This window comes from Xiphophorus hellerii, chromosome 3, assembly GCF_003331165.1.
Source record: "Xiphophorus hellerii strain 12219 chromosome 3, Xiphophorus_hellerii-4.1, whole genome shotgun sequence".
In the NCBI taxonomy this organism is placed as follows: domain Eukaryota; kingdom Metazoa; phylum Chordata; class Actinopteri; order Cyprinodontiformes; family Poeciliidae; genus Xiphophorus; species Xiphophorus hellerii.
In genome coordinates this window covers 2,144,907-2,170,300 of record NC_045674.1, presented here as the reverse complement: position 1 = coordinate 2,170,300, position 25,394 = coordinate 2,144,907, and the positions used below count along the sequence as shown (strand labels likewise).

General features: G+C 40.4%; 1 protein-coding gene across 1 annotated transcript in view; it reads right to left on the bottom strand.

Moving 5' to 3' along the window:
* Positions 1–1,417: 1,417 nt before the first annotated feature.
* pear1 (platelet endothelial aggregation receptor 1) overlaps positions 1,418–25,394 on the bottom strand; it is a 62,688-nt gene continuing 38,711 nt past the window's right edge. Inside the window, exons 5-20 of the mRNA XM_032559623.1 lie at positions 23,724–23,816; positions 16,881–17,127; positions 13,519–13,621; positions 13,272–13,408; positions 12,177–12,389; positions 11,201–11,375; positions 10,983–11,103; positions 10,741–10,904; positions 9,670–9,772; positions 6,021–6,173; positions 5,729–5,947; positions 4,922–5,031; positions 4,720–4,846; positions 3,671–3,733; positions 2,617–2,811; positions 1,418–2,284 (exon numbers count right to left, since the gene is read on the bottom strand). Of these exons, the coding sequence (XP_032415514.1) occupies positions 2,133–2,284; positions 2,617–2,811; positions 3,671–3,733; positions 4,720–4,846; positions 4,922–5,031; positions 5,729–5,947; positions 6,021–6,173; positions 9,670–9,772; positions 10,741–10,904; positions 10,983–11,103; positions 11,201–11,375; positions 12,177–12,389; positions 13,272–13,408; positions 13,519–13,621; positions 16,881–17,127; positions 23,724–23,816 (2,375 nt within the window). The 3' untranslated portion in view covers positions 1,418–2,132. The remainder of the gene's footprint in view (positions 2,285–2,616; positions 2,812–3,670; positions 3,734–4,719; positions 4,847–4,921; positions 5,032–5,728; positions 5,948–6,020; positions 6,174–9,669; positions 9,773–10,740; positions 10,905–10,982; positions 11,104–11,200; positions 11,376–12,176; positions 12,390–13,271; positions 13,409–13,518; positions 13,622–16,880; positions 17,128–23,723; positions 23,817–25,394) is intronic.

Sequence of the window (25,394 nt, the reverse complement as noted above, 5' to 3'; positions counted from 1 at the left end):
TTACAGCTTCAGGTTGAGAAAATGTCTTGCAATTGCAAAACGCTCCACCATTAAACGTTTAATAAAACTATTTTCACTTGACACTAAGTGACTCTAACTCCATTCAGAAAGAGTCCAGCTGGAAACTTGTGCATCTAATTAGCAGATTGCTGATGTGTTTATCGTTCATTTCTGTTTGCATTACAACAGTAATGACAACTGTGCAGCTGGAGGAAAGTTTCTGGATCCTCAAGAGGTTCAAGTTGAGCATCTGAGCTGCAGAAAATCCTCTGGAAGCTGCTGTAGAGGCGTTCATGTTGCCACCAGTGCAGAGCTTGCTCAGCATTTGCAGCAGATCTGCAGACAGACGGGTGAAAACTTCTGTTTCTGGTCCGTTAAGGACAGAAGAGATTCTGCAAATGAGCTGTATAGAGTGGAGAAGTTGATGTCTGCAATCCATGTTTGGTTCTTCTCAAGACGTTCTCCCAAGATTGAGTTGGATCAAAAGTTAAAGGTAGAGCAACATTTTAAAAAATTAAAAATCCATCAAGAGTTTGGCGATTATCCAGCATGATGAATGGCGTCACAAAGCTCATAATTCAAACATTTACATGTTGACTTGAGCTCAGAAAGTCTGAATCGCATTGAGGAGCTGCGGTTTGTTCTCCAAAAAGGTTTGAGAAACCAAAACCAACAAACTGGGATCAGCTTCCAGCTGACAGTCTGCTAGACTCGGTTCGATTGGAAACCAAAATTCAAACATTTGGTACATTTTCAGTGGTTCACTTTCACACTGCATTGAATCAATTTGAAAAACCTGTTCCCCTCCTCGCCTGCGGGGGCGCTGCAGCAAGAACCACTGAAAGAAACAACATGAAAACCTCTGAAGAAGAAATTGAACTCAACTTTCTTCTCCATGAAATGAAAACAAACATGGAGGCATCAGATTTCAGCGGTTAGGATTTTTCTTTTGTCTTTGGGAAAAGACCATGAAGCATTTCTCCTGCTAACGCTGGGCTATCGCATTTGGTTTTGTTGTATTTACCCATAATGCCCTGTTTTCATCAGCCCTGTTTAGTTTGCCAAGAAAGTTCGGTTTGTTTAGGGAGGTGTGAGTCTGTAATGAACTCTAATGTCCATGTTGAATTGAATTCTGGTGCAGTTCAGATGTGTATGTGAATGACAAGCGGACAGGAAGTGAACTGCAGCGCAGGGGATTCTGGGTAAATACAACCATAACAAACGCGAGGGTCTAGCGCTAGCATAGTCTCTGTTTATGTTTGTGAGGAGGGGGACAGGTTTTTTAAAGGGTTTGGTTTCTTTAACAGTGCAGTGTGAAAGCGAAAAGCAGCTGAAAATGTAACAAATGTTTCAAATTCTGTTACCAAATGGAATAAAATCTGTTGGGTGTGAAAATACCCTCACTGAGCTTTGACTGTTAAAATTGATCTTTAAAGGTTCCAGTATATAACTTATACAAAAAATATATATATTTTTTTATATTTATTGAAACTGTCGCTATGTTGTGACACCATGGTGTGAGACAATTAAACCGAACAGACTGAGCTCCTCTGCCTTCAGATTATCTCTCATATCAAACTCTCATGACATGGTGACAGTTTTAACAAATATGTAAAATAAAATATTTTTATATCTGTTACATACTCCAGCTTTAAATACTGCATGACAGGAAATAACCATGATTTGTAAATCCGGAGAGCTGTTTGTTTATTTACAATGTTCCTTGTGGTGATACTATATTTACTTCCATATGTACAGAGTTTTCCATCCACATTCTGGGCCCAATATTCCTGGAGATTGACGCTTTTCTTTGGCTTTCATGACATATTCAGAAACTTTAGAGTTTGTGAGAAGCTGCCGGCTGCATTTTTTTACATTTTTTAATGTTTTCTACTTTAATGAAGTCAGAAAAAAAAAATGAAAGCTGAAATCACGTCGCAGTGAAGCTCCTCTGATGTCACCAGCTTTCCTGGTTCTTCAGTCCTGGTGGCAGCAGTACCATCTGATGGCCACAGGGGGGCAGTGCTGCCCTCAAACAGGACCTTACTGAGTTTATAGGTGAAGAACAAACAGTCTGCTCTTCTCCATCGGCCCAAAGGGAGGAGGGTGAACCCGCGGCGCCTCTGCGGCTCTCACTGCAGCGTTCTGCGCGGGGCGGGCCGGGGGGAGGGCGGCCGGCGCACCGGAGGCAGGTCGTAGTGTCCCGGGATGTGGCTGTTCACAGGGAGGTCGTAGTGGCTCTGGGGGTCGTCATGAGGGGCGTGACCCAGGGAGCTCTGCCGCTCTGATACAACAGCAGGAGGAGAGGTTTATTAAATGAGAAAACCTAAACAATAAAACATTTCTGACTTTGAAACTTTTCTAGAAAATTTCTCAGACTAATCTCAACATTTCTGAGTTTTTTTCAAGAAACGTTGCCTTTACAAACTCTGAAATATCATGCTTTTTCTGGAGAATTTCTTAGACTGGTATCTCTTTTGAAACTCAGGAATTTAAAGATTTTTCTGAATGTTTGAGGTTAATCTCAAAATTTTGAGTTTTTTCTACAAATGTTTTTACTTTTGAAACTCCTGAATGTTCTTGTTTTTTGTGGGAACTTCTTGAGATGGACCTCACCTCTGCGCAGCGTGGCCATGCTGAACGGCGGCGGGCTGATCTCGGTGTACGCTCGCTCCCGCGGCACGGCCGCCTTCATCTCCATGTAGCTGCTCTCCGGGGTGCAGAACGGCGAGCCGGGCAGGTCCTTGATGGTGGCGTACGGGTTCTCGCTGTTCAGAGAGCTGCTGCTCGCCGCCACCAAGTCCTTCAGCTCTGCTCACATCGGGACGAAGGAAGGTCAGCGGTTAGGAGGTTAAACACCCTGCAGACCGGCCGCCACTTTAACCGCTCCGGTCATTAAATGCTCTTAATGAGCCGAGCAGGAAGGTTTATTTATAAAGCACCATTTAAATACAAAATCAGAGAAAAAACTGTAAAACAACAAAAAATCACATTTTGAAACATGTCATTATGTTATTCCCTCACCAACACCACCAACATGAAGTGCTGCCTTGATTCTCTCATGCATGTTTGAGAAATTATTTAATCTCCATGGTAACCATTCTTTTGGAAATTTCTGGGTTTTAAAATAAGACAATTTCTGTCAAAAAAAATTCTTCAATATTCAAATTAATCTCAGAAATTTTCAAGGAAAAACTTGGAATTTTGTGAACTGGAAAAGTTGAAAATCTTCTAGAAAGAAATCTGAAATTTTGAGATTAATCTCAGAAAAAATGTCTTGAGACTTCCAATTTTTTTTTTCCAAGATTAATTTTAAAATTTCAGAGTTTTTTCTGATGAAAATTTATTGTTTTTTATCTCTCTGCAGAGGCCAAACAGCCGCAGATTAATTATGGATTCATCAAGCAAAAAACAATCCTGAGCATCAGAACATCTAACAGAGTTAAAGTCCGAAATACAAAGAAATGCAGAATATCGATACAGAATAAAGCGAAGCAGGAACTGTTGAGTTAGTCCATCTAGACTTAAAAAGATAAATAAACGTGTTTAGTGTAGTTATATGTTCCTCTTTATGTTTTTTGACACGTCTTATCTGGCTCTCATAAAGCGGTAATGACTGAGGCTGCAGGCAGCAGGAGAGGGAAGCAGAGAAAGTGCGATGATAAATTACCTTTGTTGTAATATTTTCCGAGGCTGGCGCTGTAGCTGTAGCTCCGGTCGATGCCAAACGCTCCTGTAAGCCGTAACAGAAACACTTTCATTCAGTCGATCTGTGTCAGGCTAATAAAAAGCAGAGAGGCTGTTAAAATCAACAGCAGGTGGGTGGATTCTGCTGCCAGTCAGCTTTTATGAAGTTCTGGGTGTTTATGGCCTGATATCAGGTCTAGATTAGGAAATATGTGGCTGGTGATAAAGTGGAGTAAGAGGGAAAACCTCAGACAGATTAAGGATAAAAGTTTTTGCTTCCAATCAGAGTAAGAAGCAACAATCAGACAAAAAGTGAAGGTTTAATAAATCAGACAGGAAGGATCATATGGCTGAACACGCATCACGATATAAATATTTCATATCAGTCAATATCGATAATTACTGATTAGTGTTTTAAATATCTGAAATATTGCTAAACTGATGGTGTAATCTTTTCTGTTTTATCCAGTTTTCATTGTGTAATGTTTTTTATTTTTAAGCAGTTAGGAGGCAGAGTGGTGAAACCTGAAACTGCTGCTGCGCAAGTTACTCAACAACTTGTTGCTAGGTAACCAAAGAGCAAGAGAGTTGCTAGGTAACCCTTTGGTTACCTAGTTGGTGCAGCAAAAAAAGAAGAAAAAATGCTGCTTTTGCTTTGAAGATATTAATAAAAGTTTAAAGGTCAAAAGGACAACCAGCCCCCTAACATATCTAACAAAATTGGTGTCAAATGCTTGTGATGCGTTTGTGCAGCAAAAAATTTCATTTGTGCTGCTATTATTTAAAAGATATTAATTAAAAAGTTCGTTTGTGCAGCAAAAAAAACATGAGGTGCTTTTGCTTTGAAGATATTATAGATGACCTCTGATGACCTCTGGAATCTTTATATATATAAAATGTATCTGAATCAGGTTGGGGACTAACTTCACTCAGGCGGTTGACCTGCTAAAGCTTTTCCTCTGCCTACATCTCCCAGAATGCAGTGCGGTTCGGGATCAGAGTGCAGTGAAGTTTTCCCTGAGCTGGACGGACCTGAACCTTTGCGGGTCTCATGATGCTTCCAGTCTGCAGGCAGAGTGGCGTTGGTCTCGACCCCGAACAGGCCGCGCCGCTCCCTGGCCGCGTTCTTCACGCTGCAGAACAGCTGGTTGTTGGTGTTCTGTGGGACACAAACAGGAACCGATCAGAACCCTGAGAGGCGTCCAGCAGGGGGCGAGAGCGAACGGCGCGCCACCTTGATGACGCGGTCGTGGTTGTTGGGGACGTGCGGCAGCGGCGGCCGGTTCTGGCTCAGCGTGTGGTAGCTGGGGTTGGAGTAGTAATGATGGTAGCTGTGGGGAACATCTGCAGGAAAAACAAACATGGCGTCAATCTGCGGCTTTTCAATCAGATCAGACCCTGAACGGTGTGGCAGCCTATCAGGGCCAATAAAGACAGAAAGAAAGTGCAAATTTCTGCCACAAAACACAAAACTTGAGAGTAATCTCAGACATTTTCTAGAAATGTTCAACTTTTAAAACTCAGCAGTTTTCATTTTTTTCTAAAAAATGTTTAAACTTATTTTTAAATTTTCAGATTTTTTTCTAGCAAGTTTTCAACTTTTCAAACTTAAAAATTTCAGAGGTTTTTCTAGAAAATTTCTGAAGCTAATCTCAAAATTTTTGTTTTTTTCTTGCAAATTTTCAACTTTGGGAGCTCAGAAGTGTCCTTGTGTTTTTAGAAAATTGTTGAGAGTATTCTCAAAATGATGGATTTTCAAAATCAATCATTTTAATGCTTTTTCTTGAAAATTTCTGAAATTAATCACAAAATATCCAAGTTTTTTTTCTTGCTAATGTTTGACTTTTTGAGCTCAGAAATTTTAATGTTTCTTCTACAAAATTTCAGAGATTTTTCTCAAAATTTCTTATTTTTTTTAGGTACATTTTGCATGACATTCCTCATTCTGATGTTTCATCTGAAGGTTCCAGAGGTAAATTTCAGCCCGGAATCTGTGGCCGGTCTAGGGAGGAGGTGAACTGTTTGCCGTTTCGGTTCAGACCTGGGACGGCGTATTCGGAGTTGACGGTGCGGCTGGTGGAGAAGGAGACGGTGGGCGTGTTGTTCTGCTTGTCCTTCTGCCGGCGCCGGTAGAGCAGCAGCAGAGCCAGAAGCATCACCACCAGCAGGACCAGCACCACGATGCCGCCGATGGCGCCCCACGACTCCCTCTCTCCCGGGGGCAGAGGGACCATGACGCTGCCCACCCGCTCAGACGAATCTGAAACACAGGAAGGAGAGCTGCAGCAAGCGGAGCGGCTACCCGTCACGCCGCGGGTCGGAGTCGGACTCACTGTTCTGGCAGGCGGCGCCCCAGTAGCCCGGCCGGCACACACACTCCCCGGTTTTCCTCAGACACGTGTCGCTGTTGGGACAGCGGTCCGAGCAGGAGTAGTTGCAGTGGGGGCCCCACAGGCCCTCCGGACACGGATCGCTGCAGTGCGGCCCTGGGAGGCAAGTAAGCCCACAGTTACTAAGCAGAAAACATAAAGCTGCTGTGTTCAACGTTTACAAATATATATTTTTTCCATATTTGTTAAAACTCACCATGTGGTGACTGGACCAATAAAAAGTTTCACTGGATGATAAATTTTCACAGAAGTTTTTGCGATAAACAATAAAATTGTTGTTTTGGGACCTTTTCAAGTAATACGATGATGCAAAAACACATTCTCAGAGATCAATAAACTTTAAATCCTAATAAACATTTAACACTGGAAGACATAATAAATATCCAAAATAAAAAAAAACAACAGAAACAACAAATGAAATTAATGAATCTGAAAACAAGATTGTCTTTGAAAAAAAAGGAGCTAGTTGGGACAAAAGCGTTTATCCGCCGTCATCAGTGGCCATGCTAACTAGCGTTAGCATTCATGGCAGGCTATGTTGAGGTGAAACAGCTTTAGCTTAGCAGAGAACAGGAGGAGGGTGTGAGCATAAGAGTGATTGACAGCGCTAAGACCCTCCTCCTGGCTCTGATTGGTTGTTTCTAATCAGCACTGGGAGAAGATTTTTTCAGATTGTCTGTTTTTCATTATACTGTCACAACATAATGATAATTTTAACAAGTATGTTCACTTTTAATAAAAGTTACATACTGTAGCTTTAACCCAAAATACACTGCCTGGCCAAAAAAAAAGTCGCCACCTGGATTTAACTAAGCAAATAGATACAAGCCTCCTATTGGATAAGTACTGCATAGGCGATTATCTTTCAGCTGGCAACAAGTTATTTAACCCCAGCTGATGCAATGAGTAACTCCTCATTTCTTAAACAACCATGGCAAAAGACACATCCTGTGGTCGTGGAAAAGACGTTAGTCTGTTTAAGAAGGGTCAAATCATTGGCATCCATCAAGCAGAGAAAACATCTAAGGAGATTGCAGAAACTACTAGAATTGGGTTAAGAACTGTCCAACGCATCATTAAAAACTGGAAGGATGGTGGGGAACCATCGTCTTCCAGGAAGAAATGTGGTCGGAAAAAAATCCTGAATGATCGTGATCGGCGATTACTTAAACGTTTGGTCAAATCAAATCGAAGAAAAACAACAGCAGAACTCAGGAGTATGTTTAATTGTGAACGCAAAAGCATTTCCACACGCACAATGCGAAGGGAACTCAAGGGGTTGGGATTGAACAGCTGTGTAGCCGTAAGAAAACCTCTAATCAGTAAGGCTAACCAGAAAAAAAGGCTTCAGTTTGCTAGGGAGCATAAAGATTGGACTCTGGAGGAATGGAAGAGGGTCATGTGGTCTGATGAGTCCAGATTTACCCTGTTCCAGAGTGATGGGCGCATCAGGGTAAGAAGAGAGGCAGGTGAAGTGATGCACCCATCATGCCTAGTGCCTACTGTACAAGCCTGTGGGGGCAGTGCTATGATCTGGGGTTGCTGCAGTTGGTCAGGTCTAGGTTCAGCAACATTGTGTGCCCAAAGAATGAGGTCAGCTGACTACCTGAATATACTGAATGACCAGGTTATTCCATCAATGGATTTTGTCTTCCCAAATGGAACGGGCATATTCCAAGATGACAATGCCAGGATTCATGGGGCTCACATTGTGAAAGAGTGGTTCAGGGAGCATGAGACATCTTTTTCACACATGGATTGGCCACCACAGAGTCCAGACCTTAACCCCATTGAGAATCTTTGGGATGTGCTGGAGAAGGCTTTGCGCAGTGGTCAGACTCTCCCATCATCAATACAAGATATTGGTGAAAGATTAATGCAACACTGGATGGAAATAAATCTTGTGACACTGCAGAAGCTTATTGAAACAATGCCACAGCGAATGCGGGCTGTAATCAGAGCTAAAGGCGGTCCAACAAAATATTAGAGAGTGTGACCATTTTTTGGTGGTGACTTTTTTTTTGGCCAGGCAGTGTAATTCTGTCTTTCATTCATTCATTGTTCTTCAACCACAAAGAGAAAAGGAGATGAATGGATGAATTAGCATCCCGTTACCACACTTGGCATGGTGACACTCAAAAACAAACAACTACAGAAAGGGGAAATAGAAATTACACCCTGACTTATTGTTCTACCTTATCTGGTTATTACTGGGATTTAGAGGCATTTAAGACTAATCTCAAAATTATTTATTTTATAGGGGCTATAAAAAACAAAAGAACAACGTGTTAATGTCCTTATTGTGCCAGGACATTTAGGAAAAACAAAACAAACAAAAAAAGTGAAAGAAAAACAAAAAACTAAAATCTGTGACATTTAGACAGAAATTTTCCACAATTCAAGAATACCTGCACATATATATATATTTATATATATATATATGTGTGTGTGTGTGTGTGTGTACAAAATTTCTGCGTTTTTTTCCTCCCATATTTGCAACCATTCTAGCTCAGAAAAGAGTCATTTCAACAAAATGTCTGATATTATCTGATTTGTTTTCTGGCAGAAATTTACTCCCTTTTTCTATCTTTGAATCATCAAAACCATCAACACACATTGAATATGCTGGTTCCGTTATTACGGTGCTGGTTCCGTTATTACGGTGCTGGTTCCGTTATTACGGTGCTGGTTCCGTTATTGCGGTGCTGGTTCCGTTATTACGGCTCTGGTTCCGTTATTACGGTGCTGGTTCCGTTATTGCGGTGCTGGTTCCGTTATTACGGTGCTGGTTCCGTTATTACGGTGCTGGTTCCGTTATTACGGTGCTGGTTCCGTTATTACGGCTCTGGTTCCGTTATTGCGGTGCTGGTTCCGTTATTACGGTGCTGGTTCCGTTATTACGGCTCTGGTTCCGTTATTACGGTGCTGGTTCCGTTATTACGGTGCTGGTTCCGTTATTACGGTGCTGGTTCCGTTATTACGGTGCTGGTTCCGTTATTACGGCTCTGGTTCCGTTATTACGGCGCTGGTTCCGTTATTACGGTGCTGGTTCCGTTATTACGGTGCTGGTTCCGTTATTGCGGTGCTGGTTCCGTTATTACGGTGCTGGTTCCGTTATTACGGTGCTGGTTCCGTTATTACGGCTCTGGTTCCGTTATTACGGCGCTGGTTCCGTTATTACGGTGCTGGTTCCGTTATTACGGTGCTGGTTCCGTTATTACGGTGCTGGTTCCGTTATTACGGTGCTGGTTCTGTTATTACGGTTCGAAAGCAGCTCCAACCCGGTGAGATTTTAGCTGCTCTGCCGTTTTCTGGAAGTTTGTTCCGGATTTGTGGTGAATAGAAGCTGAATGCTGCTTTTCCAATATTAAGGATAATTATTGACTATTGATTACTGAAGAGTTACTTGTAAGTCAGTTTTTAGATACTAGAATCTGGAGGAGTTTCGTTTTTTTGCAGTGTGCTCCTTTAATTCAGCCGTGCCGTGTTGTCAGATCCGACTGGGCCAGTTAAAACCTGTGGCTCTGTCCGCTCTCCTGTGAAGCCAGAGCCAACCTGGCAGCAGCGGCGGCGGCGGGACGTCGTCACTTACCCGTCCAACCTGCCAGACAGTGGCACTCCCCGCTGGTCGCCTGGCAACCGCTGCCGTAAATACAGTCGCACCTCTTCAGGCAGCCCGGCCCGAACGAGCCCACCTGCATGCAGAACGAGAGCCAGAGTCATCAAGGGATTCTCTCCGCCGTGGGGTCAGACAAAGCGCCACGCTGGCACTGCGGGCCGAGCGCGCAGCCTGTCGGCCTGGCAGGCTGACGGCAGGAACGCAGCGCGTCCAAAAAACAGATTAATGCAAACAGAGCGGCAGAAACCACAGTAAACATGTCCAGTAATCTCTGTGATTGACGCGCTGCTCTCTTTAAAACAACAGCTCATTACACCAAACTCTGGCTGACATTCACATAACATTTCTCTTCCTTTTAGTGAATTGGTTTGTTGGGACATGGGCCGTGGCTCCAGGCCAGAGAAGCAGGACGTAAATCTGATCTTTTACTGAAACCATCGCATCTCGCCTAATTTCAGGTAGAACTGCAGTTTTTCCAACTCAATCACTGTTTAATGTTATAAATTAACAAGAAGTGTGGAGAAACTAGATCTAGATCACTGAAGTTTACAGACATCAGTTTTAATGTCCCATTTGAGGTCTGGATTTGACTAGGCCATTTTCAGCAACTTGATTCTTTTATCAAACAGTTTAATGATCAGATCTGCACCATAAGCTTAAAAAAAGAGAATATTTCCTCAAAAAACTTATTTAGCTTAATATCAGAAAATGTCTAGGAAAAGTATGGAAATTAAAAACAAACATTTTTAATTTGCTAGAAAAAATCTCTGATATTCTCAGATTAATCTCAGAATTTTTTTTGAAAAATGTGAAAATTTTCTGAACTCATAAAGTTAAACATTTTCAGCTTTTGGAATTTTTTTGAATTGCTCAAACTGAAAATTTTTGACTTTTGAAACTCAAAAACTTTTCTAGAAAATTTCTGAACATTAATCCGAACATTTCGGCATTATTTTTCCCCAGATTTTGTCTTTTCTTTCAATAAAATTTCTTAGATACATTTAAAAATTTATGACTAAACAGCCAAAGAAATAAAGGCCTTACACCACACGGCTGGTCACAGAGCACCCCCTGCCATCCGGCTGAGCATTTGCACGATCCGTCTGCCGGGTCACATTTGGCCCCGTTGGTGCAGCGGCAGGTGGTGTTGCACCCGGGGCCCCAGGTGCCGTCAGCGCAGGGGACGGAGCAGTCTGGCCCTTGCCAGCCTGCAGGTGCGACAGAACGGTTAAAAATGGCAGCGTGAACGTTTCTGACCCGTTACACGTTTTCTGACAGTTTCTTACCCTCTTTGCAGAAGCAAGTGCCGTCAACCGGTGAGCAGTCGATAAAGTTTTCGCAGGAGCATTCCAGGGAGCAGTTCTTCCCGTAGACGCCGCTTTTACAGGGACCCTCGCAGTGAACGCCCTGAAGACGTAAAAGATGAAATAAAAATAAATGCCAGAAGTCAGGGGAGAAACTAACAATTAGAAATCGATTTAAAATAAGGCGCTATGTGGATCACCGTGAATCCGGGGGAGCAGTGGCATCGTCCCGTGGCGCTGTCGCACACGCCTCCGTTCACACACAGACACGGCTCCATGCAGCCGTCGCCATAGAAACCGTGAGGACACGTCTCGTTGCAGAACAGACCCGCCCAGCCCGGCTGGCACGTGCATTCGCCTTTCATCGGGTGGCAGCTACAAAGGGTCAAAAACAGCAGCAAAGTGGGTCAGTTTCCTCCAATCACTGCAGGAGGTCAAAGGTCGCTGCTGGGCTACGTTTGGCCCACTGACACAAATCAATTCGCTTTTAACAATTTAGATATCAGAACATGGAGGGCAGAAACCTTTCTACCATCTGGCAACACGCCAGAGACCAAGAGATAAATCAGAGGCTAAAGAAAGTAAAATCATTTAAAATGCTGCTGCAGCAGAAAAACAAACAAATATCTACATCTAGTTTTATTTTTTTACCAGTTATAAGCTCAATATCATAAACACTCGTGTCTTGGTGGCATCTGCTCAGTGAAAAATCACTGAACAGGTTAATTTTTCTTAACTGTCCTGAGTGAAGTTGTTGCACCACCTTTTCCAAATCTAACCAGATCGGTGTCAAATGTTTGTGCAGCAAAAAGCTTCATTTGTGCCGCTATCACTTTAAAGACACCCATAAAAACATTTCCAGAGGTGATCGGAGGTCATCATTAACATTTTCAAAGCAAAAGCAGCACAAACGACAATCTTTGCTGCACAAATGTAGCTTGTTAGTTTGATTTTGTGACCTTGAGCTGTGGGGAGGTTGACCTCTGATGACCTCTAGAGACTTTTTTTATTAATATCTTTAAAATGATAGCAGCACAAACAAAACATTTTGCTGCACAAACATTTCACACCCTTTTTGTTAGATTTGAAGAAGGTGGGGGGGGGATTTCACTCAGGTTGAAAGGTCAACCTGCTGAACATGGTGACCTTTAGACGCTGACATTCAGGTCTTCCCACCTCAGAGTGTGTTTCTCCTCACAGAGACACTTGTGTTCGCAGTGCATGCCGTAGTTCCCAGGCGCACACATCCGGTTCCTGCACTGCGGCCCGCTGAATCCGGGCTCACAAAAGCAGCTGCCGTCGATGTTGAAGCAGCGCGCGCCGTTTGCACAGTTGCACACACCTTTACAGTCCTGGCCGTAGGTACCTGCGGGGCACTCCTCATTACACCTGAAGGACGAAACAGATGGATTTATGGAGGAGATCCTGGAGATCTCCAGAAAAAACAGGCTAAAGATTTAGTTCTGCATGCACAATCTGTTGGACATTTCTGAGTTTGATCAATTGGAAATTTCCTAGAAACAAATCAGAAATATTGAGATTAATCTCAGAAATTTTCAATAAAAATAAAAGGAAAATTTCTGTGTTCCAAATGTCAAAAGAAAATTGCTAGAAAGAAATTCAGAAATTGTGAGATTAATCAAGGGAATTTTCTACAAAAAACTTGGACATTTCTGGACATTTGCAAGAAAAAAATTCAGAAATTATGAGATTAATGTAAGAAATTTTCTAGAAAAAAAGTTGGAAATTTCTGTGTTTCAACTGTCCAAAAATTGCTAAAAAGAAACTCTGAAATTTTCAAGAAAATAACTTGTAAATTTCTGAGTTTACAAATGTCAAGAAATCTTAACTTTCGAAACTCAGAAAATTTCCAAAAGTTGAAAATTTCCAACTTTTTAAATTAAATGCTGCCTGGTTAAACCCGAATTAGGCCAAATATCATTCAGTGCCTTAAATCAATAAGATTTTAAAAAAGTATTTTTGAACAAACAAGTGATTATGCTCTTATTCTACAAGTCTGTAACTATGGTCTGTTCAGACCTGCTCTGTAGTTCTTAACTTTGATTCTATAGTTCTGTGGAAACGTCTAAATGTAAAGCTGTGAATCATCTGTATATGGTGTCATCTGAGCTAGAGGGATTATCTGGAGATTAAATAAAAAGGATATGAGAATAGAGGATAGAGGGATCCCTGATGTGACTGAAATGCCAAGAAGTCTATAGCTTTCTGCAGTATCATCTAAAAATGTCCCAGACTTTTCTCCAAACCCACCTGTTGCCAGTGAAACCCTCTCTACATTGGCAGCGTCCAGTTAAGGGGTCACATTTAGCGTCGTTGTGGCAAACACACTCCTCTGAGCAGTTTTTCCCAAACCTTCCCTCTGGACATTGTTCCGTGCAGATCGCACCCTGCCAAACAATACTGGATATTAGATCCAAGCTGGTGTTACAGGACACAATCCAGACTTTTTATCCGCACAATCTGGATTATCGATCACATTGGGATGATGGGAATTTACCGTCCATCCAGCCAGACAGGCGCAGACCCCGTTGCCCTTGCAGCGGCCCTCGTTCTGGCAGGGGCATCTCGGCTGGCAGGAGCCTTTACACGTCTTCGCACAGCTGCAGGAGTGACAGAGAGACGGAGACAGTCAATCCATGATCTGGCTAAAACAAGTTGGGGACATTCCTGAGGAATAAAGTCAATGTTTGTCTTGTTTTTTTAAACCATGAGTTCAAAGGTCGAGGTGCTGATTCTCTGACTGAGACAAATGTGAGCAAAACTTTGTTGAATTTCTGCTAATGTAGGGAAAACACAATTTCAAATTGTGGTGTTTCAGTTCAATAAGAAAGAGGATTAAAATCACATGTGAATAAGTTTTTTCACACAGTAAATCACTAAAACATGTATCGTCCTCCTACCACTTCCTGCGTCTTCTTGGTCGTATCCGCCAGCAGTAACATCCGATTGTTGATCATAAAACTTCTGTGATGCTAAAAAATGTTTCATTACAGTTTTGATGAGAACACTAATTTTGATACAGACAAAAAAAAAAACATTTTAGAGCAAAAATGTGTGTATATATTTTTTAAATTGGCTTTTCTCCATTAAGCAGATTTATTTCGTAATTTCAATTATGATAATAATTCAATTATATTAATTCAATTATGATAATAATGAAATTCCTCAAACCTAATGCAGAATTGAGGGAAATTTGCATTAATTTCGTTATCTACATAAGCTGCGCATAGAATTGCGCAAACTACGATTCCGAAAATACTTTTGCGAAAAGAAAAACCAGAATTAAAAACAAAAACAAAAAACTTGTTTTTCGATCAAAAAGATTTGACGCTAGAATGAAGTGGTTTTCCACGCGTGTCGAAAACACTTTTTTATCACACGAGTCACATGATCAACAACCGGATGTTAACGTCAATGCAAACCACGAAGAAGAAAAGGCCTGGAAGTAGTTGGAGGATCATGGCGCGGCATGTTTTTTTTTTATTATTTTTTTTGCCTGAACAAAGTTATTCATGTATGATTTTTATTTCGTTTCTTATTTAATGGAAAAGCCACAATTGCTAAATTGTATTTTTTCGCCATTAGCGAAATATTGACAAAGATCTTTGAACATGTGAAACGGAAACGCGGCTTCCGTTTCTTCTTTCGGTGCTTGTTTTTTGTCACATCAGCTCGTTTCGTTGCTTAAACTTTGTGAAAACATCCTGGAGGTTAAATGGACACATTTCAACATCCTGGAGGTAAAATGGACACATTTCAGATATTCATAACTCGCTGCAGGGCTGTGCCTCATCCTGATTGTTGCCAAGTTTCTGCTTTTCCCCTCAGAGGTGCTGAGGTTTGAAACTGGCAGGATGATGACGGCTCTCTCTGGAAATGCGTTGTGGGGAAGAGTTTTGTTTACGTGTCTTCTGGGGCGGCTAAAAACTGGGTGTAACGGATGAGTCATGGAGGAGACCAGGGGGCGTCTTTCCGTCTTCAAATTAAGTTGGAGAAAAGCATAACAGCCCCTCATTAAAGCCATAAAAGACCCGCGTCTGACTTACCTACAGGGAAAATGAAGATAATGAAGCGATATGTAATGAAGCTGAGTAAAGCGTCTCCCTGGAGGAATACTTGGAGTGCTTTAAAGATGCCCCATACCAAATCAGGAAGCAGACTGTGTTCATTTTAGCGCTGAAAATGGAAATGTTAAGATTTCTCGCCTAGAATCTGAACCTTATCACAGGCAGGACCTGAAAAACATCTACAAATCTAACCTGAACGGCTCCAGAGCTGCAAATAAAAGAGACGCGGTTCAAAGGGTTTTATGTGAGGAAGTGCATAGTCTTGATTTAAAGTCTTAAAAATAGATTACACCCAGAGTTTGGCAGTAGTTACATTTATTCACATTTACTTGAGTAACTCTTTGAAAAATGAGTATTTTTTTTACTAAGCTGTATTTTTGTTTTTATTTAAGTCGTTTAATTTTATTACTTGAGTAAAATTTATTAGTAATTTCACTGAAGAACAAACACGTTTTAACAAAAGCAGAAATAACCACACACAGACACACACCTGCAGTTTTTAGCTTCATAAACTTTATATTCAAAGAAATTAATTTGGAAATATTTTTTCCTTTTGCCAGCTTTTGTTATGTAATTATGGTATTTATCTGAATTATTCTTCATTTTGGTTCATAATCTGCACATCTCTTACTGTACTTTACAGTGGGACTGAGGTGCTTTTCCACAGAATCATCCATTGTTTCACATCAAACCGGGTCCTACTTAAAATCCCACAGATGTTTAGAAAACGCCGCAGCTTTATGTTACGTGGTTTCTATGGAAACCTGGTGACGCCAAGACCTTCTTATTGCAAACTAAAATGCTAACCACTGCCCCAGCCTGCAGCCCAAACCTCAGGATAAAAGCTTTTATTCTGGTAAGGTTCTGATGAGCTTTGAGGTCTGCAGGGTCTCGGATGGAGTTTCGTTCTCCGATCTTGGGGTAACTTTGCGAGGCAGATTTGTTGGTTCAAAAGTTGGATCAACTTCAGATGCTTTAAAAAGGCATTTTAACATTTTTCTGACTGATGCACAGAAATTTGTGTCTCTAAGTTTGTTGTTAACGAGCAGCTGAGGCCTCCAAACAGATAATACTGCAAAATATGTAAAGCAAAATTTTAATTTGGCATTTTCTCCGTTTTATTCACTATTGTGATTTTAGTTGGCAATGAGTTCTGTTGTGAAAATATAACCAGATACATTTTCCACCACAGTCCCGTCTTTTGATGAGGAGGTGTCATATTTTGCAGCAGGTTTCTCCACAGCAGAGCTGCTGGACGTTTCCTTCGGCCTTTTCTTGTCAGAAACTTTTCCATTTTCAGCTTCAGGATCAAACCAACTTGATAAATTTCACTGGCAGCCAATCGGAAACATGAAAATGGCAAAAAACGTTTTCTTGAATTTCTCCTGTGACACAATAAACACTTTTTGCAAAAACAAGTTTTACCAAGTATTTTTGTCTAGTTTCTTGTGCAAATATCTTATTACACTCGAAATAAGGCTAAACTAACTTTCATTAATTTACCTAAAATGTTTAATTTTAGGTAAATCTATGAGCTGGTATTAAGTAAATACTTCCATAATATTGATGAAAAAGTTCAGACAACAAGACATTTTCCTCATGTAATTTGTGAAATAGTGTGTCTTTTAACTTATATTCCATTTTGAAAACTGCTTTAGAGCAGTAAAGTGACAAAAGTAGATTTTTAGAAGTCATTCATGCATCTGATGACTTCAGTGGGGGTGGACTTTGTTTTTCACACACAGGTTTTCCATTTTCCCATCTCTCTGTTTCCTCGTGTTGCTGAACTTACAAAGTCCCGGTGAATCCCTTCTGACACGTGCATTCTCCTGTTGCCTTGTTGCAGGATCCTCCGTTGCCACACTTGCACTTCTGCTGGCAGCCCTTCCCAAAGGTCCCGGCCGGACACGAGTCCTCGCAGAGGCGTCCGATGAACCCGGGCGGACACTGGCAGACGCCCCCCACCGGGTCGCAGAGCGCGCCGTTCTCACACTTGCACTCCTTCCGGCAGTCTGGACCCCAGTGTCTGTCGTCGCAGGCTGGAGGACACAAACACAACGGTAAGTACGACGCCGCAACTTCCCTACCAACGGTTTGGTTACACGGTCAATGCAAACAGATGCACGATTATACAACCATACATCTTTGAGAAGCATTAGTAGAGCCTCCTGCACAACCAGAAAGAATGCATCAAGTGTTTGGGTAGGATTGCACCAAATGCAGTTTTCTGGCTGTTGATCTTTAAAACGCCTGACCTGCCGATCCCGATTTTGGCCAATGCCAGTTGTTTTGTCTGAAATGTCTCTAAATGTAGGTAGAAAGTCTCTGAGTTGGTAACAGTGGGGTGACTATTAACGTCAAATGTGCAGGCATGACCTGGTCTGTCAGTCAAACCTCTCTCTCTAAAAAAGAGGACAGTGGCTGATTTTTAGACTGTTGCTGAGGGACATGAGATCTGGAAATAAGATTGGCTTCACTTGTAAACATCGGCCGATCACCGAACCCCCAAAATTAAGGAAATTGGGGCTGATTGATCGATATACCCCTAGTTTCTGGATGGTAAGTTAACAGCAAAAACGTTCTTGTTTTTTTCCAGCAGCCATTGTACAGCACAAACAGTAATAAAACCAGCTGACCAAATGTGCTGGAGCTCAGCTGGGATTGCTAGATAATGGGGTGGGCTTTACTGCCTGCTGTTTTGTGACTTTACATTCTGTAAGTTTTTGAAACGGCTGATTTTCCAGACACCAAAAAACTTGAACCCAATAAGTTCATGTTTTTAGAAGTCGTAGAAATTTAAATGGAAGCATAAAAATGGGCGCAATGTGAATTTTGCATAATAGATCCCTTTGAAACTGTAGTATGTAACTTTATGCTCTAACTTGTTAGCATAGTCACCAATAATAGCAGATAAACACTTTTACGGAACAGTAAGTTGTTTCTCCACCATTAGCACATTTAGCAGTGAGTACTTGAGTTGATTGACAGCGCTAAAACCCTCCTCCTGGCTCTGATTGGTTGTTTTTGGTGCTTTTTTTCAAACAGCAATAGCAGCTCAGAGAAGAGATGGAGGAGATCAATCTTTTCACAGATTACCTGTCTCATAGCAAACTGTCACAACATGGTGAGAGTTTTAACAAATATGTATAAAACATATTATTCATAAAAGTTACATACTGCAGCTTTAGTTGTTTCGTAAACCCTTTGTTGTTTTCCCATGTTAAAATCTAACAACTTGAAGAGCTGCGTTATCTTTCCTGCAGGGATTTCTTGGTCATTTGAATGTTTTTTTTAAATTCTCCTCAGTCACAGTCCGTCTCGCCCAGCAGGAGTTTACGACCTCATGTCAGACAAGCATCAGATTCGTTTTGGAAAAGCAGTGACGGACTTGGCGTCTGCTGCTCCTGTAGCAGAAACAGGATGATTAGAGTCGCTGCGGTGTCAGATTACCGACTGAAACCCACGAGGTTTTCAGTAAAGACGAGCTCCTGGCGGTGACTATCACTGATTGGCTCTGGAGGAGTTTGCTTCCTCGCAGAGTTTCACACAAGTTTTGGATTTCAGTTCATGATGAAAAGTCCTCAGATTGGTCAGAGCTGCATTCTTCAGATTTCTGCTCAGTTACTTCAACTGCGTTGCGTTTTCACTGAGAACACATGATCTCCAGTAACGCTGACGAAACCCGTTGATGGGCGACAAGAACGATTCCACAGATTTCAAGCTGGACAATCCTTCGTTTTGGGAGCAACAGACAGTCGACAGTCTGAGCTGCAGGTCGTTTGTGTTCTCATCACAGCTTGTCATCTGCAGCTCTACACTGTAAAAACACAAAATCTTACCAAGAACTTTTGGTCTAGTTTCTTGTGCACTTGAAAAATGACCAAACTAGCTTGCAAGTAACTTTTCACAAAATACAGGAGGTTGTTTTAAGTAAATAATTCCCTAATATTGACAAAAGGTTCTAGTTCCACTGGCAGATTATTTCACTCAAAACACAGGAAAAATGTTTTGTGACTTTGGGGCTGAGCCAAATCAAATCATTCAAGATAATACCAGTAAAAAACGTGGGTGGTAAAATAAACTGTATCATGATATGCTAATTTCTTAGTTTTACTCATAATATTTGTGATTTAAGAAAAACATGAGGGGGAAACTTTTTTTAACATCTTGTAAAACGAATGTTAATCAAACCAAAGCAATGTGTTTAATTTGTTTAAGTATTTTTATTTCCATATGTTATCTGACTTCAGACTGTTCATATGAGTTTATATTTCTATTTATCTATTTTGTATTTTCTTTGACACATTTAACATATTGTGGGATTTTGTATATATTTATATATATAAGAATATTTTTTAAGTAAAGTAAAACATATACAGCTCTGGAAAAAGTGAAGAGTCCACTGCACTGAAAACCTCCTGATTATTCCACCAGATATTGATTTCTGAACTCTTCCTGCGTTAAAACATCAGTATTGTTGTTTCTAAATCAATATGAACTCGTTTTCTTTACATTATTTGAGGTCTGAAAGCGCTGCATCTTTTTCTCTGTTTTGACAGTTTCTCATTTTCTACAAATAAATGCAAAATATTTGCTGGAAATTTCAAAGACATGTTGTCAGCAGTTCATATCGCCCCCTCCCAGTTACAAGTGACATAATCTGCCTGTGGAACTAGTAATTCATATAATTTTTTTTCTAAAAAGTTACTCAAGTAAAAGCAGTTCAGTAAACTAGTTACCACCAACTCTGCTAAGCTAAAACAAGAAAAGTTTGTTTTGATTAAACTTCAGATCAAATGTTTTTATCTTTGTGCTGGGTGTATGTAAATATCTGGTTTCAGTTTGAACGACCATGACGGTAAAAACCCAATAATCTCCGTTGGCGATCCGTCAGAGTGCAGAATGGAACCAAATTAGGCCTGAAGCGAACTCCCACCATGGCTGCGGTGTTTATAGCCGGGAGGTGGCGGACGGCACGGTGCCTCCTGCTGTTTATAAAGAATCTCAACTTCTCCTGTGTGGCACAGCGCAGAGGTTGAGTAATGAGGATCTCAGCTGGAGCAGTTTGTGTTTATACAGACATTCTCCAGATCACTGACAGCGATTCGCTGAAGGCTCTGCAGCTTCTGAACCAGCGCGAGAAAAAACGGACCCGAACTGAACACACAGCTACAGCCACAGGTTTATTAATAGCGGACATGTTGAATTAATCTTGGGTTCTTTATGGATTTATTTGAGCTGTTCTTTTTCCAGAGTTAGTATTAATGCTACATAAAACTGGTCTTTCTCTAATCCACACAGTGTCACATTCATACATAATACAGTCTTAAATATTTACATATGAACCCTTGCATGTTACTGTTTGCATCTGGAAATTTTGCTCATGCGTACAACGCTTTTAGGTCAAAAAGATGATTCTTTTACATGTTGTAGAACAACTCCACTAACTAAATGAAATCTGGAAATGTAGGAATTATTAATTTAGTGAAGTGAAAAATAAACCAAAAAAAATTGTTGAACAACTCAAAAAGTTTGTTCTTGCTCTCTGTGTCGACGCGTTCAGATAAACTGCTAATAACTAAACTAATTTTTGCTAACTTTGAAAACTTTTAGCACACCTAGATTCCAGATAAATTCAAAACTGCTAATTTACTTGGCTGTTTGGTAAACCTTCAGCTCAATAAAACTCTACATCTGTGTTAAAGTTTTGGTTATTGACTATAAACAGTTCTTCAACTAGTTAGTTGTTTATATTCATGCTCTTATTTTGAAGTAGGCAAAGACTGTCTGTGCAGCAGCTCCGTTCCCTTTTTCTTTTTTTCCCTGTATTTTTATTTAAAACATACAGAAACAAAATAAGTCAGACTGTAGGGAACAGATATAAACATGAATACAAATCTAAAGGCATTATAGAAATTATAAAGCCAAAATTAAATTGATGCTTGAGAGTTAGGTGAGACAAGTTGAAATGAAGTTAGCACATTAGCATTAGCGTCAGATAAATAGCCTGTTGCTGCAGTGCTTTAGCGTTGGCGAACTAACGTTTTAGTTGGCGGTGTTCTCCACTGTGTCATCTGAATCACTTCCAGTAGCCATGAACAAACTGCTGGCATCATTCCGGTTTGATATTTGACCATTTTTCTTTACAGAGTTTATTTACTCTGGCTGTTCTCCTGGCACAGACGCAGCTTTAAGCCTGATGCAAAAGTCCACTAATGTACTGCTAATTTTTTTCTGTTTACATCAATATGAGGGAGGTTGCTTTTCATCTTAAGTCAAACTTTCCATAAAGATGCCGATCCAAAGCAGGATTGGTATGAAAACTCAGTCAGCTCATGGTGGCAGCATCTCGACGTAGCTCTGCTATGTTAGTCCGAATTTGCTCTTTTTGTTTACTTTTATTCATCATTTTTTTCTGGTTTGGACAATTATTTCCTCACAATCCCAGAGGAAGAAAAAAATGAGGTTTTCTAACCAGACAAATTTAAAGAGGAGTAGCAAAAGCAAAGGAAGTGGGTTAGCAGTGCTAGCCAACAGATGATGTCATCCAGGACGTGTTACTATGAAATTTCGTTTCTACTGCTCAAATATTGAGCTGTTGGCATGTCATGATTAGACTCTGATACAGTATCAGTCTTCAGTCAGAGGCCTCTGTATTTCTTGGAATACTGACTGCTACTGGAGATCGTTAACGTCCACAGCATCACCAACCACAGTGAATCTCTGAAGATACTTGGATGATCTGAGTTACGATGACGTTTAATTCCCCTTTGAGATAAATAAAGTACTTCTGAACTAAATTTGGGAGATTTTTAAGGATGATCCAAAGCAGAATTTGCATAAAAACTCACATGAATTTCCTCTGACACAATTAGTCATTAATTATACCCTCAGGGTTTTATCTTAAATGGTTTGCTCTCGAATATGAGCTCCATAAATGATCCTCGGTGCTGGTTTGGTGAGCGACACTTCCAAGCTTTACACCATCTCTCCGTTTCCAAAACGCGTTTTATTGCTCGTAAAGCAGAGCACACTGTGGCTACATCTTAAATCTTCACCACGTATGAAAACATCGGGACCCTCTCCTCTTTCCCGCAGCCAGAGAAGTCAAACACGCAGGCAAACAGGAAGCGTCGGCTCATATTCGGCCGAAAACGTTACAGGAGAGCCGAGGAGAACCAGAGACGGAGAAGCAGAACGACAACTTAAGTGAGGGTTTGGAAGGCAGAGTAAGAGGAGAAGGAGAGTGGGGTCACATTTTCCATTTCCCTTCCCCATCCTCCCGCTACACGCTGCAGCTAATTTGAGAGTTTTGCAAAATAATGGGAGGGGAAAAAAAAGAAGAAAAACCAGAGAAAAGAGAAACGCAGTGTACTATTGACCCAGCTGACTGAGGAGAAAAGGTAGTGGAAAACTTCACTTCCAGGAGGGAAACATCATCCTCTGGAAAACGTGGCTGTGGGTTAGAGCTAACCGTTATATAACCGCTCAACATTAAGCCTTATTTTGGCGTTTCACCTCTGCAATACCATAACAACTGGCCTATTTTTACAGTTTATTCTGAGCAGAGGAGTGAATTAAAGAAAGTTTCATAACTTGAATGTTTTCGTGGAGTGAGAGCGCTGGGTGATTCATGGCATGGCGTCATGCTCCCCTGCTGCTCCCTCTGAAAAACCTTCTGTTGGGAAGTGATGGATGCAGAAAACGGCCACTTAGCTAATAATCATTTCCTTTTGTTTACTTTGGCTTTACCCTGTTGCTGTGTTTCCATTACAAATTTGTCATTAGCTGCGTTTCCATTGATCATATAATCGCACAATTTGACATTTTAAAATTAAATTCGCTTAATGGAAACAAACCAGTTTCGACAAAAACTCATTTGTCGATAAAAAGGTTTTATGATAGGATGAGGTGGTTTCTTTGGCCGTATCGAAATGGGTTCATTTTTCTAAACTGCAATGGAAACACTGTTTAGCACACTTTCACGTGATCCACAACTGTTACTACTGCCAGAAACCACAAAGAAGACGACAGGAAGTAGTTGGAGGATGATGGCGTGGCGTGTTTTGTAATGACTTTTTGCGTGAACAAAACTTATTCATGTGTGATTTTAGTTGAGTTTCTACTTAATGATAATTAATTAATACACTGCAACTGCAAAATGATGGGTTTTTATATTAGTAGTTTGGTTTTATCCAACAACGCGTTTTTGTAGGAGTAACTTTCCAAAGATTTGCTAGAAAAAACTTGGAAATTTCTTGTTGAAAAATTTTTCATTTTTCGATGATTTTTATTTTTTTAATTTTGGAAATTAAACTAAAACATTTTTTTTCAAATATTTCCAAGATTAATCTAAATATTTCTGAGGTTTTTTTTCTAGCAAATTTTTATTGTTGCAGACTTTTGAATTTCTGATTTTCCCAAACTTTTCTGAAGTTAATCTAAAAATTTCTGAGTTTTTTGGCAGAAATTTACTTTTTTTTGTACATTTTCCTTTCCATTAAGTAAATTTATTTCCTAATTGTCAAATTACGCAGTTATATGTTCCATGAAAAAGCAGCTTGTGAAAAATGTTTTTTGCAGAGGAAAAGCATAAAAATGAAGCATGAATGAGAGAAAATGAGCCGATTCTCACAGCTGGAGCAGTCGTCGCCTCGCCATCCTTTCTCACACTGGCAGCGGTTCGGAGCGACGCAGCGGCCGTGGACGCACTCCTGGCTGCAGTGAGCTGTTCATCAGAAAGAGACACATTAGGAAGTAAATACATTTCATTTTTAAAGCATCAAAGAGCAATAGAATGGAAATGTATTTCTAATTCAGCATGAGGCGTTTCAAAAGCTGCAAGGAGACAGATTACTATGAAACGAAGAAGCAGTGGCTCCTTTGGGGGCCTTTAATCTTTACAATACAGAAGATAATAGAATAAAAATATATATTATTATTCCTCAGTGGGAAATTCAGGCGTTCCAGCAGTAAAGTTACAGATGATATGGAAGAAAAATACATTTTTAGTTCACCTAAACAAAACTGTCAGAGCTGCTGACTTACTTATTACTTGATCTTTTGAAAAAAAGACAACATATAATGTTTTATAGTAAATTTGCTGTTTTTGTTGAAATGAAAACTGTTAAACTTTTGCAAAAAGAGGATGGATAAAATCTATTATGGGAAAATTACGTACTTTTAATGTCAATCTGTAGTGGAAAAATGTTGCAGTTATTCCATTATAAAAAATAAAAACTGATTTAAAAATGCATTTCTGTTGGTTCTTTATTGTTTTGGGCCAGAGGTCGGGTTAGCGTTCTCTGTTGCTGTTTTTGTCCATTTCACTTGAAAATGTTAATAACGTCAAGCTGCTCAAATTCATTTTAAAGGCTGTAACTCTGTTGATGTAAACATTTCATCATGAAACCTGCAGTTTTTATTAATTTAAAAGTAAAACGATGATGATTAGAGATTATGCCAAACTTTTTCTCAGAGCTAAATAACAACCTTGTGTATTTTTTCTGATCAATTCCCAAAGATATTTGACAGCAACGAGCCGACATGCAGCCAGTTCTCATGTTCAGAAGCAGAATAATTGTTTAATGCTGAGTAGAGCTGGACAATATTTACCAAAAATTTAACAATATATATTTTTTAGTAACCTCAATAACAATATCACAGACAATATTTTTTGTTTTGTCATTTATCTGTTGTGAAGCGCTTTGGTCAGCTGAAGTTGTTGTAAATGTGTTATAGAAATAAACTTTGACATTTTATTTATTTCTGAATCATCTTTGTGAATAAGACAAAAATCTGAGCGTCTAAAAGTTTCTGACCAGCTGAAAGCGACACAAAGTTTCCTCACAAACATTCAATTATGACCAGCAGATGATTATTCACCACAAATCTGTATTTGGTTTCTTGCAGAACTTGTCAATAAACAACAATTTCTCTGATAATTTTCTCCTTTTTCCTCGACAGTGTGTGGAAACGAGGCAGATCTCTGTGACGTGTCATCAGACCAAAGAGGTAAGTATGATTATATGTAATTAGACGTGTTTGGAATAATTAAAAGTGCTGCTTTCTGGAGGAGATGACATGTTGCAAACTGAAAATCAGCTCCCGCCTGGCTCCTCACTCGAATGTTTGATGACAAAAGAAAACGAGTCGGGCAGAAACTGCAGACCGTCTGCTGAGCGACAAGCGTTTATCTTCAGAGCGTCTTCCACTGCAGAGCGGGGAAACCTTGTTATTACCGTCCAGCTCCTCTCAAATCAGATGTTTCCACACGGAGGTGGAACTTCGGATGGTTTCACTGGTT